General features: G+C 32.4%; 2 protein-coding genes across 2 annotated transcripts in view; one reads left to right on the forward strand and one right to left on the reverse strand.

The window, feature by feature from the left end:
• Positions 1 to 1344: 1344 nt before the first annotated feature.
• Positions 1345 to 5157, reverse strand: LOC106665886 (TD and POZ domain-containing protein 1-like). Its single transcript, XM_014392692.2, has 5 exons — positions 4033 to 5157; positions 3841 to 3980; positions 2064 to 2268; positions 1827 to 1989; positions 1345 to 1764 (listed from the first exon to the last, which is right to left on the reverse strand). The coding sequence occupies exons 1-5, from the start codon at positions 4153 to 4155 to the stop codon at positions 1571 to 1573; spliced, it is 825 nt and encodes a 274-aa protein (XP_014248178.1). The 5' UTR covers positions 4156 to 5157; the 3' UTR covers positions 1345 to 1570.
• A 9910-nt stretch (positions 5158 to 15067) lies between these two features.
• The window catches only part of LOC106665846 (bicaudal D-related protein homolog), a 115743-nt gene continuing 108294 nt past the window's right edge, over positions 15068 to 22516 (forward strand). The window contains exon 1 of the mRNA XM_014392631.1: positions 15068 to 15428. Within this exon, the coding sequence (XP_014248117.1) occupies positions 15198 to 15428 (231 nt within the window). The 5' untranslated portion in view covers positions 15068 to 15197. The remainder of the gene's footprint in view (positions 15429 to 22516) is intronic.

The following is a 22516-nucleotide window of genomic DNA, read 5'->3' on the forward strand; positions in this document are numbered from 1 at the left end:
TAATTATGATAAGAGCATACGAGCTTACGCAGCTTCTGGCAAACTCATGTGCCTTCAAATAACAATTTTCTACTTTTGAGAGCGTCTCAAGCTCTTAAGGGTCCAGTTTTGATACAAAGCTTATATTTTTTTTGACTATCAACAATATGTGTTCATAAACTAAATTTAAACAATGGTATTCAAAGAAGCCTTAATAAAACTTGAAATTTATAAATTTATAGATAATAAAACCTTTTTTTACGTTTTCATTTTTGTGCTATTTACTGTAAATATAAACTTTTATTTTGCAAAAAAAATGGATAGGATAAAAATGTGAAAGGTAATGTTAAATTGTATGGAAGTTATTAACTATTTAGTATGTAATAGAATAAAACATTGAGCAACATAATATATTTATTTCTTTACCTTTTTTTACTCTCACTGATTTATTTATTTCTCATTTACTTGATAGTAAATTACTTGCCCATGGTACAGAAAGAAAAATTTTGCAACAATTTCCTCAAATAACATTGATAAACAAGACACATTAAAGCACGAGAGGAATCTCTCCAATTTTCTTGTAATGCGCAAGACATGATTAGACCGCTGGTCATTTATGGAGCTCTAGTATGGTGGACAAAAACCTTATAAAATAAGGCACAAGGTCAATTTAAGAAAGTACAAAGATTGCTATATCTTAGCATTACATCTGATCTATTTCTACAATTTTAGCATAAATACAACCAGAGGATGGCATACAAAAGTGCCTACATACTCTTAGGATAAAATTAAATAAAACCAGACCTAAGAGAAGCCATCATAAAAGTGCAAAAAATAGAGATAGCTACAAAAAGAAATCAAAAAAAATTTTTTTACAAGCCCCCCAACACACGAGTAATTAGAAAAAAAATGGGTTAAAATACAACAAAATAATTTATTTCAAAAATAAAGTGGTTATATTTTTAATTTCAACAAGAACAACAATGTATATTTTCAGGTTTAAAAATTAATTATTATGTAATATTATACCATAAATAGGTATTAGATGTGGCCAATCAAGATGTTTTTTAAAACTGAATTTTACACCTCTATGTGCTAAGACACAATCATCCAGATCTACACATTCATATTGCCCTGTCACGGGTTGATTAAAATAAAATCCAAGTTGGTACTCCCTGGTAGTAATCCCTTTTTTAGACTAACAGGAGATTTGATCTGAACCAGGCTTGAACACTCAATATCCTCTTTGAAAATGGTCTTGCTTATAGTTTTAAGATTTGCCACATCAAAAAGTCTCACTTCAAAATCCTCGAGATAAGATTCTTCCTTACAAGGGTCTGATATTTTTTGTCCTTTTACCTAAAATACAAAATGCATTAATAAAACGTACATGTAAAAAAGTACGTAAAAAAAACTTTTAAAAAATGTACATGCCATTACACCATTCAGCTGTATGTTTTCACTGGATTCGATATTTATCAGACTTTCGTGTATTTCATGTGAGCATATGCTACAGAGTTTGTCCTACATGAAATACATGCCATCATCAAGCCTCGGCTGAAAACTGACTCGTTTCGACAAACAAAATCCATCAGGCATTGGAAAAGAAGTATTGTTCGTTGATATGTTGAGAAGTATGGCCAACATCTGTTCCTTTGAAAGCATCCTGCTTTTCTGCAGGACCTTCAGAAAACTCCTGAGATGTCATGCTGAGAAAGCAAAGTTTAGGCATTATTTCATTGTACAATTCTTGTTTTTCAGTACTGTCTTGACTTTCGGTCAATCCTAAAATGTAAGTAAAATTATTTTATTTGATGTGTCAGAATAAAAAATTAATATTTTAATACCTCGTCTTTCTAATTCTTCCTTAATCCAAAATTCAATTGATTTGAACAATGTAATTTCAGATATGTTGAGCATGTTTTGCTCCAATATCATCAATAGCGTCGTTAATTGTATTTTTGGGAAGAATGAGTTTGTAATAACTTCAGATGTCTTTTCCTGCATTACCTAGAACATCAATAAACAATAATCAATTTAATAACGCTTAAAAGCTAATTTTCATTTTAAATAAGTCAACACACTGATTTGCATGACTCGATTAAATCTATGAGATCATGAGTTTTGGCAAATTCGTATGCCATGCAGGCAGTGTTGCCATTTACGTTTTCCCTTATATATTTTTCACACAATTGCTTTAAGTGCACTATGCGGTATTTATCTGCAAGTTTAAAAAGCTCACAAGCCTGCTCAAATGATTGCCAGTTGACCCTTTCAAGATAGATATAACTGAAACAAAATGTCAATTTTAAGTCATTATTATTTAGCTCTAACAACTTGTAAACTTTTATATGAAGTTGTATATAATAATAATATTATTATAAGGGTTGAAATGTTTACCAAAAAAAAGTCTGAAAGTTTAAACAAAATTTACATTCCATATTTACCTTTAAAAATTGTTTTATTTAATCATTCGAATGGGGGAAAAACATAAAATGAATAAAGTAAAAAATAATAAACAAACCAATTAAAAGTGTAAAAAATGAAAATATTAGTCTTAATAATAAAAGCAAAAATATGACAGAAAAAATTTAATAAATAATAATTATAATAAATAAATAATGTTGATTTTAGCAAGTTACCTTTCTACCTATTATATAAAATATATAATAATATATATACACTTTGATCTTAGCCAAAAGTCTGCTTTAAAGCCCATATTTCTTATTCCATTTTCACGTGGGGACATGTATCATCAGTAGACTTTTGTTACCCCCCCAAAAAAAAAAAGTCAGAATAATAACAAAACTAAAATATAGAGATGACTGCAGCATATTGATTTAAAAATGACAATCCTCCCTTGTATTTATATTCTTAATTGCATCCCATGTGTTGTAAATAACATGGTAAATTTAGAAGCATAAATATCCTACATGATCATAAAACTAGATCTCAAAATAAACATGTCACCTATAACAGTCTGAAAGTCCCAGAAAGTAGCAAAATTAGGATAGTGAAATATTATATCTTATTTTTAAATTTGACTATTAATGTACCATAGGCACAACAACACCATAATAAAAAATAATATCGAATAATTAATAATCATGTACACTTAACACTTAAAACTGATTTGAGATAAAATTGGATACATATAAAAATCATGAACAAAATTTGATAGTTGAAGTATAAACAATAACTATGAACGCAGAAAGAAATTACATACTGATTCAATTGAAATAAGATAAATAAATCTATACCGATTGTTTTTACCCAGGCACTCTCAACACGACACGCAAGAATGGCACAATTACACAGAAGACAAACACTTTGAGCCCTGAAGATGATCTCAATAAAGATCGAAACGTTGGCACGAAAAAGAAAATGTTTTTCTGAAACCTACATCACACCAGACCGCATCTCATGATTTCTGAATAATTATCGATTAACGGTCACTAATCACCACACGTTTTTACAATTGCGAAAATTTTAAAAATTTTCAAACAAATTTTTTACCGTGAGATTTCTCCATGTGGTTTTGTGGTAATTTGGTTGTTATCAATTATTTTGGTATTCCTGTCCATGCTGGTTATGGTGACATGTTCCAACATTTCTCAGACCCAACACTGACGATAACGAAATGATCGGTAATGTTCGAATTACAAATATTTTACTATTAAAAATATGCAAACAAATAATAAGAGGTACTCCGAATATTAAATTAATATTCTTTGCCTGTGTTTGTTGATTTGTTCTAAAAATATTTAATTTTCAACCATGATATTTGTAATGCATAGCTAAAGCCGAAAAGTAAGTCATGCATCCCATAACATGCATTTTATCCATTCTTAAGAAACTTACTCTAAAAACGATTCAAACACTTGAGGATTCACACCCAAAACTTCAATAGTTTTTTTACTGTGTTTCGCCTGCTGTTTTCCAATTATTTTCTCCAAAACTGGGCTTGCCATTGCTAAGAAGAGCGAATGAGCTTTGAAATCCTAAAATTGTTTCATCAAAATCAATTGATTCTTATCACATATCACTTTCTACCTTGGACATTGTCCCATTTTTAACGGTTAAAACAATGTTGCTTAGAACGCCTGACAGATAGATATATTGGATTTTTTCTACTAGGAGTCTATGTTCTTCCCTCCAGTCTGCATGAGGTGACATAACGGCTTGCTTTTGTGTTAAATAATATCTAAAATAATAAACAATTAGAAATTATTAATAATTAAATGTAAAACATAAAAGGGTAATTTATAAAATGCATTCTATATGCATACTATAAGAACGACCACTAACTTTTTTAACCTACTATCAAAACAAACTATTTTACTAGTATTTACATTGCTAAATGTAAAGTTAAATGAACTTTGAGAAATATTTTTTCCCATTTCAGATTAATTAATCATGATAAAAATATGCCAAAAATTCAGAATACTTTCAATCTAAAGTTACAATAGTTTAGCTCTTAGTACGCAGAGACAGTATATATAAATTTTATCTCTAAAATTAGATTTAGCATCCTGTTTTTATATATGAAATAATTACTTGTTACACAATTAAAAAATTACATGTCATTGAGTTGTCTTTACAGATTATTAATAATCCACAACTGTATCAATATATGCAAGGAGCAGATAGGTTACTTGGAAAAAAAAAAGTGGTATGTTAAGCATGTATGTGAACCACCCATCATGACCAACATTAGGTAATACCGTTGACTGCTTATGATGCATATGTAATCAGCAGATGTCTTTATGTGCACAGTCAGTCACAAGGCCTGCGAGGCTTTAATCTTCTAGGGGCATTATTTGGGAGGGTAAGAACGGAAAGGTCTTGGATGAGAGAGTTGGAAATGAAGAGACAATTTGGAGTGGAATTTGAGATATCACAATTTGGTTTGGTCTGTAACATAAGAAATTCTGAGATCTGAGTTCAGAGTATGGTTACTAACAAAGAAAACAGCATCGAAGATTATGAGGAGGTGTTTAGACTGGAGGGATTGATTCCTGTTAATGTTTGATTTTTTTAGCTGCACTGAACAGTTCTAACATGTAGGTCTTTAGAAGAAGTGTGTAAAGAATTTTTTTTTTTTTTTTTTTTTATACAACAATACAACAATCATACAAAAACTTATTCAAACATTAACAAAAGCAGTAGAAAGCAAGAGGACGGTGTTAGTATTTAAAAATGTTACAATTATTTTTGTTGCATAAAAATTTACATTTACATATTACTTAACATATTACTAAGTGTAAATAAATTACTTTTAAATTGTTATTAAGTGCAACAATTTACATGTTAAATTCAATATATTTTTGAACATTTGAAGAAATACACAAATTTGTATAACAAATAAGTGGCATTTTAATTTTATTTTTTAAGTTTCATCATTAAAATTTCAAGTTTAGCAGTAGATGCCTATGTACTTCTTGCAATGAAGTCAGTGAAGTAGTGAACTTGTAACTTCACGATCTCCGATCATCCTGGCTGCCTATTCTTGCTTGTCTGGCAGACAAAACCATGGTGGATATAATGAAACAGAGTGGAAGTTGATCAAGCTAAAAGTTCTTAGAGTTGTTAACAATTCAATTGATAGAACCACCAGTCCATGGCAGGCAATCTCAGATTAACATGCCATGAGAACTAAAGACGAGGCACTAAGTATTATTATATTTACAATATAATTCAATATGTTTCAAAAATCATTTTCGATTTTTTTATTTCTTCAAGCAATCATTAATAATGTATGCATAAGACCAATCAATCTACTAATAAAAATATTTTATAATCAGCAGACAGCTATATGGGTTAAAAACCAACAAAACCTATCGCTAAGCTACACGACCAAAGGATAGACTTACAAGAGAACACCATGCATCTACTCTATATAATAAATATGAAAAAAGCTAAAATATTTAATTACAATTGACTTATATATCTTTACAAGAAGAAAATAAGAAAGCACTAAGTTGAAATTATTCAGATTAAATTAATAAAAGTAAAGACTAAAAGAAAAGTTATATTTTTGATGAGAAATAAGACGGTTAACTAAAGAGAAGGTTCTATGACTGTCATCAATCATCATGCAATGGCATTTGGGTTATTTCGGATCCATATAGTGCTATTGGGCGTGTGAAAACGGTTAGAAATCATATAGCAAGTAATGCAGTTAGTTTTTTTTTTCAGCTTGAAATAAAATCGATTTGAAATATTTTGTAACAAGCAAGATTGACTAAGTGTCGATCGATATCGCGCATTCGTCTAGTACATGCTATGGTCGGTCCTTGTTGGTCTTCAGGCTTTTTTTTTTTTAATACCAATTATTGCTACAGTGTTTTGCATGGTTTAAAAGATGAATGTGAACTGTTGTTAATTTGTATATTTCGTTCGTATTTATATATAGGTTCATCACTTATCAGATCACAATAGTTAATCTCCCGATGCACCAGCATGTTCAATGAAGCAGGATGGAATTAGAAATTTTGGCTACTCTGAGCGATTTGCAATAGACCGTTGGTAATTGAGCAACGGAATATGTCAAATTTATAATTTTAAGTGAGAGACTCTCGGCTCGTAGATCCAGCGGTTGTGGTTTCGATTCCCACTGCCGCCCTTGGAACCCTTCTCCCCTCAAAAAATCTCATATCTCGTCTCTGAATAATATGCATAAACATAAGGCCGGAATAAAGTGACACATCCTTGGATTCAATAAATGATTATGATAATCATGGTTTTTAGCCTGATTAAACAAGGAAAATCATTTTAACTCAACATCACACCAGACCGCATCTCACAATTTCTGAATAATTTAAACTCAAGTCGAACAGAAGATTTTACTTTTTTAATTAAAATTGAAAATAATAAAAATAATTACATACTGTATAATTTAGATATCAATGTTTAAATACAAAAAGAATATTTGGGATTTGACTAGTAAATAAAAATAATTGCAAATAAGATGAATTAAATATACATACATTTATAAACACAACAATAATCAACCAGCACATCCGGCAAACATACACATATATATTCACATATGTACACATACATCAGATGTACTAATTGACCGTTGTACAGGTTCCTCTTAAATTCCTCTTCAAGCTGGCTTTAGATGTACTATTTTTATTAATATGTACACTGTTGGGTAGTATATTGACCAGATCCATCATCCAGAATAAAGGGGAATGAGAAGTATAGTAAGGACGGAAAAATGGATTGAAATGTTATTAATATTATAATTAATATTATAATTAATATTATATTATTCGGAAATCGTGAGATGCGGTCTGGTGTGATGTAGGTTTCAGAAAAACATTTTCTTTATCGTGCCAATGTTTCGATTTTTATTGAGATCATCTTCAGAGCCTGGGATTTACAAACATTGTTTAAATTTAACAAATACACGTAGGATGTGGGAAAAAGTGAATTTATACAATGCAAAAAATATTTTTTATATTCAATCAAAGTATTTCTACTCACTCACAGTATTTGTTTTCTGTGTAAATGTGCCATTCTTGCGTGTCGTGTTGAGAATGGCAGCGAGATATTGCTGTTTTATGTTTATATACGTTGGATTTTGGAGGGGTGGGGAAGGATGTCGGTATAGAAAGACATTTTTGTATAAGGAGTCGGCTTGTTTGAGGTAAAAGGAGCCGACGAAGAGAAAAAACGATGGTATTGGTGCAGCCAGATTATCCTTTCAGGATTATATATATAGACGAGGATAAATAGGACAAGGAAAGCTAAATTGTTGAAAAATTAGACTACATAAAATTTTTGATGTGTGGAATGTGATGAATGTTTTATATGTTATTATATGTGTTTTGTGTGATGTGATGATATTATGTATGTTATCGATATTGAATTTGAATAATGATATTGGCGTATATAAACATAAACAGCAATATCTCACTGGCACTCTCAACACGACTCGCAAGAATGGCACAATTACGCAGAAAACAAACACTTTGCGTGAGTAGAATACTTTGATTGAATATTTAAAAAAAAATATATTTTGCATTGTATAAATTCACTTTTTTCCACATCCTACATGTATTTGTTAAATTTAAACAATGTTTGTAAATCCCAGGTCCTGAAGATGATCTCAATAAAGATCCAAACGTTGTCACTATAAAGAAAATGTTTTTCTGAAACCTATATCACACCAGACCGCATCTCACGATTTCTGAATAATTCTAAATTTTATTAATATGATAATCCCATACTAATCGGGAGAGGAGAATTAAAACAAAAAATTTCAAATTATTCAGTGTTCCTTCTGTCTGTTTATTTGGAGTAGTGCGCTTCTAAAAAAGCCTATCCCCTCTTGGAGAAGTGTATGTATATCTGAAGTGCTCATCAGATTCCATCTGGCGATCGGCTCCGGCAAAGGAAAGCTATCTCTGGCTCTAAACCGACTTGATTTAAAAAATTAAAAGCTATCTTAGCGTGAACGCTTATTAAGTGGGCTCTCACACAAAAATGAAATTCCAGCACAAAACCTTAGATAAAAATACGCATGACTTTCATTAAATGCTAAAAATAAGTTTGGGGCCAATTCTTCCTAACCTATTTCAACATAAATGTTTCATATTTGTGCCAGTTTTTATTACTTTTTGTCCATCATTTTGCCATAATTGAACTTTTATGCCTTCAGAGGGCAAAATCCAGACCTACGATTTTGACAAAATTTGAACGGTACATTAATACCAAATTGTACAATAATTAGGCAGTTTCATAAATTCTGACTGATCAGCTAGAAAAAATTTATGTAAACTTTATGGGAGTTTTTTCTGGAAACTAAACACGATAGCCTGGATATTTTGGAATTTAAACAAACGATTTGAACCCAATTTTGACCATAAATCAAGGTCCATAATTACACTGTCTTCAACGTGTTAAATTTCATTTTTTTAATTTTTAAACAGTTTGTGTAACTCATACTTCACTTTCACGCTAGTGAATACAATCACTGTCAATATACACAAAAGGGAATACAAACTACGTACAACAAAACAACCCTGTTTCCTACAAAATGGTAAAAGGGGACACAAATACTCCCTACTTTCCCTTAATGCCGGACACATACGCGGGTTTTAGTCGAAATGCCAGTGTCCGAGTGTCAACCTCCCATGGCCTATTCTTAATCGGGCGAAGACTATCCCTTTCTTACGATTGAGACCCTCCGTGGAATACATTGTATAAAATACCTTAAAAGCTTACTAAATAAAAATTCAGAGCATACACTAAATTTAGATGAAATAATGAAACATAATTAAAGGTTTTATTGAAATCGTAGTAATAGAAATCTGTCTTGAAAAATTACACTAACTACTACTAAAATCATACTAAACAATTATTATAAACAAAAATGGACAAAATATTTGGTTGTACATCTTAATTTTAATTGGCTAATTATGAATAAAGCACATTCCTTTAAGTGTACAGAACGAATAAATTCATATGTGGACATTTAAGATTCTGAAGTAGAACTTTCAAACAAGACAGCCTTCAAATTTTAGACGTTAAGTGTGATGTTCAACGAGGCGTTAAATATTCACACAAAAGCTAAAATAAAGTTAATGTCTTCCCTTTCTCCTGCAATTTTGAAACCAAGTGGGTTCACTGGCCGGCCAACTCCGACCTAGTCGAAAATAGAAAAAACAATTTTGAAAATGGAACCTCGCCGAATCGACGTCTTGTTTAAACAATTGCAAAACTAGCGGGCCCCACTTTATTTAGGCTTTGGTAAACATTTGTGTTTTTATTTTAGACATATATCTCAATACGGAACGAAAATTATGGCACGAACATTTTTAAAGGGAGCTTTTAACATTGTGGGTGCATGTTTGAAACGTATTTTAAAAAACGTTTTACATTCATCTTGTTCTAGCTGAACTAATTATTCTTCTCTGTTTAAATTCAGAAAAGGCAACAGTTAACTGGATCCGAATTCGTAAGAAAGATTAATTAGTAAGAAGCTGCCCTAAGACTAGGGTGGCACTACTGTACATCCAAAATAGTACGATTGTTTTTAAGTACAAAAGAAGCCGCTGTTCGAGTTATTATATACTTTTTCAGGTTAAATTGTAATTGTAGGTCTAATTGTAAATTGAAATTTTAATAGAAAATTATGAGCCTAACCAACGCACTTCTCCACAGGAAAAATGTATTATAATATTAAGGTAAGTGAAATGCTACTTTTTTTTTTACTTTTATCCACTGATTAAGTACTAGTAACGTTTCGATAAGGTGTTTTATTAATGTTGTATCACGATTTCATATGTACTTAATAAATTTTATCTGATTTCAACTGCTTCAAAGCTTAATCAAAACTAAATGCTCGGTTTGTCATATGCCACACTTCTTTTCTTAGAGTTGTGATATGACAGATTTTTGAACACTACCTGTTTATCCAGAATCTGTCAGGCTAAATTTGGTTAATCTTTTTCTCTTTCATTAATTTCGCACTGACATTTGAAATTACTGAAATTTATTTATTATTTTTTTATACAATTGCATTACAACATTTACGTGATATTTTTGAAGTCAAACATTTGGTTGAAAATGTGTAAAATAGTTGCTCGCACTTGGATTTTCTCAAGGTTCACTGATTATGGGTGGCTGCTTATGTTCACTAGATGACGTGGTTTTCTATACTTTTTCAAATTAAATTGTAATCGCAAGCCTAATTGTAAATTGAAGTTTTAATAGAAAATTATGAGCCTAAGAGAAAAAGTAATATCATAGCACCTGAGAAAGGCAAAATATAAAATTTCTTCCGCTAAAATCTTGTACCTAGTATTTCCTCTTTGTCGTGTGAGTGTGCATTTGTGTAAAGTTCGTTCAAACGGTCTTTCAGACTTGGCTGGTTCTCGTGTTTTTCCCCCTTTCTTATTGAAGGAACTGGAGGATCACATTAAAACGCCGTTTTGTACCGTGAAGTTAGATTTTTCGTCTTCTGGAAAATTTCGCTATAATTTTTTTTGTACGTTTTGAATATCTGTTTTTTTTTTATAACTATTATGATTCAATGAGGTCAAAGTAAATAATCAAACGACAACCGTAAAATCACAGAATAAATTATTTTAACATATCATTTTATCATATTGTCATATTTATGATGGTCCGCAATTTCACAGTTTAATTAATGATTCTATTTTTATGTGACATAGTGAAATCTTTCTACGATACATCCTATATGTCTGAAGATATCACATCAATGAAGAAAAAATGGTAGAAAAAATCGACATATTGGGTTGTCCGGAAAATAATGCAGGATTTTGGTATTAAACAAAAAAAAAGAAACTAGTTACTTTAAAGCAATGTTCTTTAATCAAAATAATTTCCCATACTATCAATACATTTCTCCCAACGTGTTGGTAACTTATTAATTCCGTCTGAGTAGAATTCAGAATTTTTAGAATTGATAAAGTCAATAAATGCATTTTCCAGTTCCGTTTGATTTTTGAATATTATGTGTTGTAAGTAGTGGTCCAGGTGTCTAAAAAAATGGTAGTCAGTAGGCGAGAGGTCCGGAGAGTAGGGTGGGTGAGGCAAAGTTTCATAGCCAAGCTCCAATAATTTTTGTGACGTTACACGTGACACATGTGGTCGAGCGTTGTCATGCAACAAAATGGGCCCTTTCCGATTGACCAAAGAGGGCTTCATTACTTCCAATTTCTGATGCATGGTATTAATTTGGTTACAGTATGATTCAGCATTGATGGTTTCGCCAGGATTTAAGAAGCTGTAGTGTATTAAACCAAATGAAGCCCACCATACCGTAACCATTACCTTTTTTTGATGAGTTGGGGGCTTTGGAAAATGTATTGGAGCTTCTCCTTTGTCGAGCCACTGTCCAGAACGTCTAGTGTTATCGTAGAGAATCCACTTTTCGTCACATGTAACAATTCTGGCCAGAAATGGGTCATTTTTGTTTCGACAAAGAAGTGATGCACAAACATCAAAGCGCTGATTTTTTTGGCGATCGTTTAATGAGTGTGGAACCCAATTTTCGAGTTTTTTCACTTTTCCAATCGCCTTGAGGTGGTCAGCGACGGTCGTTTTACTGACTTTGAGTTGCTCTGCAAGTTCTCGAACAGTTGTTTTGGGGTTTTCTTCCACCACTGATCGCAGAACATCATCATTAAGAGAGGAAGGCCTTCCACGACCTTCTTCATCATCAAGGCTGAAATCTCCCTCCCGAAATTTTTTAAACCACCTTTGCACAGTGCACTCATTAACACAACCCTCGCCCCAGACTTGGTTAATGTTTCTAGCCGTTTGGGCTCCGCTTCGGCCGAGTTTAAACTCGTAAAAGAAAATCGTACGAAATTCTCGCTTTGACATTATAAGGATGACTGAATTATTTCCAAGTAGCGGAATGCTACAGAGGTAAACAAACAATATCATTTGGAAGAGGATTAATAAGTGTTGACATTCATACAAATGAGTAATCCTGTAAACGTAAACAGAATATTTTATATAGATTTTTTTTAATGAAAACTTAAAATCCTGCATTATTTTCCGGACAACCCGATATATAGAAAAAATCAATAATGACGTATGAATAGTGGAATAATGTCACTTTCTATTTGAATTTCGGAAAAGGCAAATTTCTTTGCGCGACTACCATTTTAATAGGCTTCTATTGTAATAAGTTCGTTAGACTGTACATTGCTCAAAAAAAAAAAAAAAAATAAAATAAAATAAATAAATAAAAAAAATAAAAATAAAAAAATAAAATAAATAAATCAATCTTATCGAGTAAAGTTATGAAGTTTTTGTGGTATTATCTATTTTCCGTAGACCCAATATAAATATATATATAACAGTGCTGGCGTGTGTGTGTGTGTATCTAGAGGAATAATTGATACAATGAAATCACATTTAAAAATATTTTTCCAAAAATTATAGACGACAATTACGTGATTTTTGTGTTTTATCCTTCGATATGTAATGTGTTACAAATTTCCGTTTTCAATTATTACAATTAGTGAATTATTTTTTGCTCTGAGAAATTTTATGGCTATTCTACTTATTAATCGTTATTAATTTCTTTCTAAATAATACTATATTCGGTAATAGTTAATAGGCCGAGTACAAAATTTTACGTACATAGCATGTTCTCTGGAGGGTCATAGATATGTGCTTCGAATAGCAATTTTGCGCAAAGCTATTCCATTATTTCATTAATAATTAAATTAATTGGCAAAGTGATCAAAAAATGCCATGAAAACTAAAAGTTTAATTCTTGAATTATCAAAATCATCGGACAACGTTAGAGAAGAAGAGCCGCACAGTCTCTTTCTCATGGGCGCACACGGGCACAGCGGAAATGAGATCGCTGACCAAATGGCTAAAGCTGTTTCCCAAAACGAAGACTTGCAATTTGCATATTCAAAGGTCCCTCTATCTGCAGGTAAGAGATGGCTCGCAGCTTGGCTAGATGGGAAGAAATTTGGAGTAACTCTATCCAGCGACGACTGACCAGGCAGTTCTTCCATCGGTCTCATGCTGCTTACTGAAGGACTACAGGCTTACTCAAATCCTCACAGGACATGGAAAATTGGCGGAGTATCTTTTTATGTATTTAATATTATCCCCAACCCAGCTTGTTCTTGTATCGGGCGCCTCCTCAAACCTTCTTCTGGAGCGACGGCTGCCAGGCTTCCGTTGTTGAAATAAATGGTGACTACGGGCTTATGTTGGCCGCCCCCAACAAAGTCATGCTTTTTGGAGACCGAAGTGCTACCGTATTTTATGAAGTTTATGTCGGGAATAATGGCGATCATGAATAATTAATACATAATTGTATTTCATGTCGGGTTGAGATGGGAAGTTAGTGTCCGAGTGGATCGAGGTCACGATAGCTCAAGTGGTAGAGCAGCGGCGTATCTAGCCGAAGATCGTGGGTTCGAATCCCGCTCGTGCCATTGACTTTTTTATCTCTACTAAAAACCTTAATTAATTGCCCCAACGGTTTAGGCGTTGACACGGCGCTCATCACTGTAACGAAAAGGTCCTGGGTTCGAATCCAGCGGCCCTTCATTGGAAGTATGTACTTACAAAAAGGGTTTTTTCAAAAACACCGGCACCCTGAGGGTTTATGTGACCTCTGCTGTTGCGAACCTTCGTAAAATAGAAAAAAATACTGAAGAGATTAAACATAAAAACAAATTAAGTAATTTCATTGTGTTAATCTTTATTAGGAGTTAATATAATATTGAGCGAAAAAAAGCCGTATTATTACTTTATTTTTATATTGTAAATATGCTTTGTAATTTTTAATTATGTTATTGTTATTACGTTTAATTCATGTAATACCTAATGTAGTGGGGCATAAAGTATAAAAAAATGTGTATTCCTTAAGTACAAGTAGGTAGGTGGCCGACATACCACATACCACTGAAAAATTTACTGACTTGTTATTATTTCTTGGTAATTTTTTAGTTTGGTTTATATTATTAGTCAAGTAGGAATATTTAAAGTTGATTCCAGAAAGGTTTATGGCTAATCAAAAAGTGTAAGATAAAAGATTATTTGCTCTGACTGTCTATAAATATGGAAAAAATCTGCTGAAAATAAAGAATTTGCGTATATTAAGACAGTATAATTTTGTTACTATTACTTATTAATATTGTCTAACAGTTTAAAATAATGAGTCTATACATGTAAAGTTGCCATGACACTTTAGGATTCAATCATAGTGGCAGTGAAAAAGTATAGTCTGATAAGTAATTAACATCGACGTTATTAATTTACAAAATGCCCAAATGTCAAAAAAATTAAACATGATTTTTAGGTTTTGATAGTGATACAAAAATGCTTGTGTAGGTACATCAAGAATAACAATAACGAGTTACTTGACAGCAAAGGGCTATATAAATCTTATAAAGTCGTTCTAAATCTTTTTTTCATTTCGTCTTTTACATATTCTTGTATGGTAATTATGTTTTATGTTGACAACAATTGACTGTCAGACGATATTGGTGTAGCAGTCAACATTCTGAAGACGCGAACGTTGGAGGGGATCGACCCCGAGGGTGCTGACGAGGATGGTGGGGGTGGCGGCGAGGTTCAGTCCTCAGAGCGTAACCAGCCGCGGTCGGACCTGCTTCGTGTGTGCCTCTGTTCAGAGACGAGTGACGTGTTTTTTTCTCCCTCGAGGAAAAGTGTACGTATGTAATGACGCCCGGGCTATGACCCGAGAGAAGATGAAGCCCAAATACGAATTAGAGGACTACATCTACGACGTCGAGTCTCGCTCCTTGGAGCCTTCAGCCGACCCGGAAGATGTTTACGCACAGCTACTTCAAAAAGACAAAGACCTGATCTTGGCGGCCGAACTCGGCAAGGCCCTCTTGGAGAAGAACGAAGAGTTGAGTCGTGCCAACGAAAAGCTCGCAGAGGACTATTCTCAAAAATTAGAGGTATGCTTGAGTTCAAGTTAAACCTTACGTCAGTTGCATTCGTGGGTATCTCGTTTTGCTTGTTGTTATTGTTTTTATTTTGGTTTCCACCGTCGGTTCAATACAACACAAGAGTATGCATAATGAAACTTAACTAATGAAATGTATTCATAAATAAATAAGCCTACAACAGTTTATTTACCAATGGTTAATTGACAATTATCTATGTACAATGATTCATACACTGCATACATGTCTAAAATAATCTAAACATTTTATGGATATATATATTTTTATCAGGATGTTGTACACTTAAACGCTTAACAAAAGTAAAATTTAAAATATTTTAGAAAATAAGCACCATTTTAGGTATAGCAGCAGTGTTCATAAAGTCGATGAAAGTAAACATAATTTGAGTCCTGCATTGTTTTAAATTTAGGTGAAATTTAATGAATTGTTTAAAAATTGTTACGGGTTGTCTAATAACGTAAAATATATAGATAAAACCTTGCAAGATACATATATAGGCCTTTAAGCGCGAAAATTCCAATTTAAATTTCATAAAACCTTAACAAAAAGACGAAAAAAAAACAATAACTAAGAAGACTGTAAAATATATTTTTTTTAAAATAGATGATGGGTGGAATGGATGGACCATTTGCAAGATACATGTCAGTCTGTATAGGCTTTAAGCGCGAGAAATTCCAATTTAACTTTCATAAAACCGTAACAAAAAGACAACAAAAAAACTGGAAAATATATTTTTTTTTAATTGATGCTGGATGGAATGGATGGACCATTCCACTTATACCAATTTACGAAACTTGTAATTCATTACCATTCTGTGTGGGCGATTGACCGTTTTTGTTTTTGGTATAGGACTGTAGATAAACACAAAAGTGGAACGCTTAAATCGCTGTAGGTGTTGATGTGTCACCGTTTAAGTGGATTGTACGTTTTGAAGGTGTACATCAAAAAACAAACTTTTTTTTTTCCTCCTCCGTTTATATTTTGTTTATCATTTACTGGCTTGTTTAGAATGCATTATCATCGTCACTACTTATGTCAGACAACATTTCTTCACTTATGCCATAATTATTTACATTTTTTTATTTATTATAGCACAAATCTTTTATTATTATATTTGTACAATGATAGTATCAACCATTTTAGACATAATAACGTGTGTAATATTTACAGTGCAGCACTTCATGTTGGAGGATACTCATTTAAACATAGCCATGATAACTTCAGGCTGATTTTCTTATTGTATTCGTTATATGTAAGTGTGAATTAAAAACAAAGGACAACAAAAACATTATATATATATNGGGTCCAGATAGAGGGGAGAGACAGAGTTCCCGCCATGTAGGGCCTCCGTTGACGTAGTGGCGGTGAACATCCTACATATATATATATATAAATACGGTAATGACTTATGACACTAGTGCTGACAGGTAATCTGACTATCTGACCAACAAAAGTAGGCTACGGGCCACCGATTTCAATGAAACTTTTTTTAGTGATACTAGTTTGAACGATATGTCTGTCCCAGGGTTCCGTCCAATGGACCCCGGTAGCACACAGAAAGTATATTAAGTGTAAAAATGACCAAAAATGAAAGTATAAGGGATGTTAGTATATATATCAATTAATAGTGCAATTAGCCCCAGGAAGCCAGTAATAAAATGTCAAATATTGTGGTGTATGATTATTTGGAGATCGAGAGGTGCGGTCTGGTGTGACGTAAGTTTCAGAAAAACATTTTCTTTATCGTTCCAATATTTCGATCTTTATTGAGATCATCTTCAGGGCCTGGGATTTATAATTGTTTAAATTTTGCAAATACATGTAAGATGTGAAAAAAGAATGAATTTATACAATGCTAGAAAATTTTAGATAAAAAAAATGAATTTATACAATGCTGGAAAATTTTCTAGCAAAATTTCTAGAAAATTCTCAACACGACACACAAGAATGACATCTACACGGAAAAAAAACCACTTTAAGTAAGTACAAATACTTTGATTGAATCAAAATTTTCTAGCATTGTATGAATTCATATTTTTTTAATCTAAAATTTGCTAGCATTGTATAAATTCATTCTTTTTTAATCTAAAATTTTCTACCATTGTATAATTTCATTTTTTTCACATCTTATATGTATATGTAAAATTTAAACAATGTTTATAAATCCCAGGCCCTGAAGATGATCTCAAGAAAGATCGAAACGTTGGCATGATAAAATTTTTTTTTCTAAAACCTACGTCATACCAGACCGCACCTCATGATCTCCAAATAATCATTGGCTAACGGTCACTAAACACCACACATTGTGGTGTATTTTGGCTCTGCGTTAAGGAAAAAGTTAACTTCAAAATTTATTAATTGTTAAAAAAAGATTCCAAATTTAGATATCATACTTCATCGCTTCTTTAGATTTGTTTCCTGCTGGTAGTTGTACCTTCATACTGACGATAATTACAAAACAATTTCAGATTACACTCAACTAACCATATAAGATCATCCTGTAATCAGATTTATTTTATTAACATTGCCCATTTATTTACAACGCAACAATGAAGTAAGAAAGGCATCGGAATGTTTGGCGGAATAGCTCGAACAATATTTGATCCCTAAATCACAATACATAATTAACATTTTATTACGAGTTCGTTAAAATTAAAGTACTTTACAATTTCTTTCAAATGGAAATGCGGGAGTTGTGAGCAGTAGCTTTGTTAACACAATTTTTGGTCATTTTTAAACCTAATTTTTAATCGGCTCCTCGAGTCCATTCGACCTCGGATACAATTTTTGACCTAGTACCACTTAAAAAAAAGTTAATTGAAATTGGTGACACCTCCCCCCTGTAAATACTGAGTGTTGATAGTAACATCTCTAAACAAGCCACTAAATAACAAAGATAACCATAAAAAATGGTATTTTATTTATTTATTTTTAAACGAGAGTTTGCAACAGCACAGGTCATATGAGCCCCCGGGATAAAAGAAGTCCATCTGTAAGTATGTCGCATTCGAATGCAGAACCGCTGGATTCGAACCCGGTACCTTTTACCTTACTCTGATAAGCGCCGTGTGAACGCCTAAACCGTTGCGTCTACCCAGGCCCTCAAAATGTTGTTATTATTATTTTTGGTTTATGTTAGAAAATATTTCCGTGTTTATTTTTTAAATAAAAAAGTAAATATATTAATTGTTCAAGCGGACCACGAAATTAGTGAATTTAAGGAAGTAGATATATTATTTATTTACTTTTATTTGGACTTCGGGAATTTACATGAATCATCTTATAATTATCGTATTACATTTATAATTGATTATTGACCCTAACCTATTAGATATGACCATTTTGCATGACCAAGAAAACTATTTTGCGCTTTACTTGACTTATATGAGTAAATGACTATATAATAGAAATCATCCGTAATAGTAAAGACTGTATATAAGTAAATCATCCGTTTTGCAAATGTTAAAAAGAAAATATCGAACTGGTCCTGACGATCTCCCATCCTTATTACAAAAGATTCCACCTAATGCACCCTTACGCAAAAGTTCAAACTTTCGGCACGTTTTTCTGTAGACCAACAATCAAAGGTCAAACCGATCCGAGAAGAAGAAAGTGATTTCTTTACTCGTCTTCGACGATTACTAGATCCAAATCGTCGGACCGTTTATAACTTAACTTATAAAAAAGTACACAACATACATTATGATACGTCCGTATTTTCGCGTGCCCAAATAAGCTCTACACATAGAAAAGAAATTCCCTTGTTTATAGTCCAAAAAGTAAATATGGCGTGCTAACATAATACTGTAGGGTCATCTCAGACTTCTTACTGGGTCGCAACTTGTACAAAAATATATTGATAGAAACAAATTGGTAATGCAGGATGTTTTGTCAATGGCAATCGTTGCTCATTTTTAGTCAGATTTCGGGTCTCTCTCTCTCACTCTCACTCTCACTCTATCACTCTCTCTCTCTCTCTCTCTCTCCCTCTCCCTCTCCCTCTCTCTCTCTCTCACTATCACTCTCTCTCTTCTCTCTCTCTACCACTATCTCTATCTATCTATCTATCTAGCTATAAAATGAATCTATAAAATGAATAAAATGAATCATCTATCTCAAAAATGAAATAAATTACAACTTTAATCGTTATTTAAACTGAACCGATGCATTTAGGTCAAGCACTATTTTCATTGAATTTTTCCGTAACCCATCATTTTGGTGATATATAATTTAATAGATGGACTAATTTTTGATGCACTAATATCGATATTTTTCAAAGAAACTGAATACCTTTTTTTTTAACTTTTTTTTAACGAGGGTTCGCAACAGCAGGGGTCATATAATCACTCAGGGTGCCGGTAGTTTTGAGAAAAAGCCCATTTGTAAGTATATCGGGTTCGAATGCAGGGCCGCTGGATTCGAACCCGGGACCTTTACTTTACAGTGATGAGCGCCGTGTCAACGCCTAAACCGTTGCGGCCACCGACGCCCNTCTCTCTCTCTCTCTCTCTCTCTCTCTCTCTCTCTCTCTCTCTCTCTCTCTCTCTACCTACCTACCTATCTATCTATCTATCATCTATCTATCTATTTATCTGACAATTTTCTCCAGCTCTGAATATATTTAATTGAGTGATTCACCTAAAAATGGATATTCAGCAGTGGGCTGAACCAGTCATGTTCCGGAATATTGCCCCTTGTCTCGAAGGCCGATTTTAATAGTTCGGGCTACGAACTGTTTCCATCTGTTGCGTGGCATTTCCAAAAAATTTGGCCAACAACCAAATACCCTTGTGAAGACATCTGGAGCGTTGTTTATTTAGGATGTAAGTTAATTTAATTTCCAGCCAGTTTGACAGCGATACCAAATTCCTAAATAAAACAGAACACTACAATAAATGTCACCCTAATTGGATTGGATTGTCGTTCTATTCGATTTGAATTTGAATTTCATTGCAAAACTATTATTTACGGGGCTCAATAGAAATAACGAATATGAAGATCATTTTATGTTTTACGCGAAAAACTGAATTAGTCGTTATGTGTAAACATTTCGCGCTCGCCATATAATCAAAATGTGAAATAAAACAAAAATTTTAATTTTAAGAATATATAGTATTTTTTGCCTTTGTTTTTTGAAATCCATGGTTTGTGAAAAAGTCGAACTTACAAAAACCACGAATCTTCAATAATTAATAAACAAAACCCAAAACTGATCTATTAAGTTGAATAAAATTAAAAATTAGCTTTTTACAGAATAGTTTATTGAGTGCTCTTTTTTCTTTCTTCAAGATAAAATAATTTCAGTAGTATCGATCAGTCATGGATTCATGTCCAACTTGTGTACAATCACTTTTACAATCACCCTTTCCTAAACCATTAAATGTTACAGAAAGAAATTTCAAGGCTTGACCTCGCATTATTATTGAAGTATTGAACACTCAATGAAGGTTAAAATACGAACGATCGCTTGGAGTGAAATGTTTTACACAACCGTTTTAAGGGGAAGAGATTGTTCAAATGTAGATCGAAAAGAAGACTTTTACAAAATACTTTTCCAATCACTACCTTCCTTGAGCCAATGAATGTTACGATGAAAGGGGTTTTCAAGGCTTGCTTCGACAATAAAAGGCAGAATACGTATTACTGTATAAAATAAGCACTATTATTTCGTAGCGTAGAAGTAAAGTCTATTTCGTCAGATTGGACTGTAAAATTCGTTAATTTTTTCAATCAGATGTTAATAGTTACTTGCGGAAACATATAGATACACCATTGTGTAAGACCAGGGATAAAATATAAAAACACTTATAAATAAAATAATAATTTCACATAATTTTGGACTTAGAATATTACTGCAACACAATATAGACATAGGTGACATATCAGCCTATTTTAGAAAGAAAATCTCTTTTTTTCCAAAAAGTTTCTTATCTGCAGATTAGAGAATTTGTGTTTGAAGAAAACTTCTTTTAGTTCCAGCACTGTTTATTTTGATTTCATGGAAAGCTTTTCAACTGCTTTGCAGTCATCCTCAACCTAAAAATTTCAATCAAAATAATTCTGAGGATCTACAGATATAATATTAATCATACCATTTAAATTTAAAAAATATAAATTTAGTTTTTAGGTAAATGTTGAGATCACCACACAAAAAAAAATCAGTCTTATCATATCTGTTCGGTATGATAACCATATCATATCACAGTGGATATATATTTTTTAAATTTAAATGCTAAGATTAATATTATACCTGTAGATCCTCAGAATTATTTTGTTTGTAATTTTTAGGCTGAGGATGACTGCAAAGTAGTTGAAAAGCTTTCCATGAAATCAAAATAAACAGTGCTGGAACTAAAAGTAGTTCTCATCAAACACAGATTCTCTATTATGGAGTTACATACCTTGGACTGTACTACTTTAGACAAAATATTATCTCCAGACAGATAAAAACTTGTAACGTAGAAATTATCTTTCTCAGGGATTTTAGTCTTCTATAGGTGAGCGTTAATAATTTTATTAAAGGATGAGTTTTGCTTTAATTGTTGATTGTTATTTATGAATTTCTTGAAAAAAAAGTTTCCGTCAAGAATTTATGATTGATTTCAAATGGTAAATCTAAATTTTTTAAATTAAAGTCCTGTATTTTCGTACCAACAGCTCGTCTTGATTTTTTTTCAAAACCGAAACCATATGGTGGAAATTATACAAACTGTTAGTCCTTCAAACCCTGCCCCTTGTTGAAGGGGCTATCTTTTTACAGGTTATTTTCCAATTTGAACTAGACGGCAGATTTAATATATTAGGTGTGGTGATTAGTGATCGCTAGTCGATGTTATTCATAAATCGTGAGATGCGGTCTGGTGCGACGTAAGTTTCAGAAAAACATTTTCTTTATCGTGTCAACGTTTCGATCTTTATTGAGATCATCTTCAGGGCCTGGTATTTACAATTTACAAACATAGTTTAAATTTAACAAATACATGTAGTATGTGAAAAACAATATAAAGAAATTTTAGATGAATGTTTTTCTGAAACCTACGTCACACCAGACCGCATCATACGATTTCTGAATAATTAAT

This window comes from Cimex lectularius, unplaced genomic scaffold (genome assembly GCF_000648675.2).
Source record: "Cimex lectularius strain Harlan isolate CLEC.00 unplaced genomic scaffold, Clec_2.1 scaffold54, whole genome shotgun sequence".
Lineage (NCBI taxonomy): Eukaryota > Metazoa > Arthropoda > Insecta > Hemiptera > Cimicidae > Cimex > Cimex lectularius.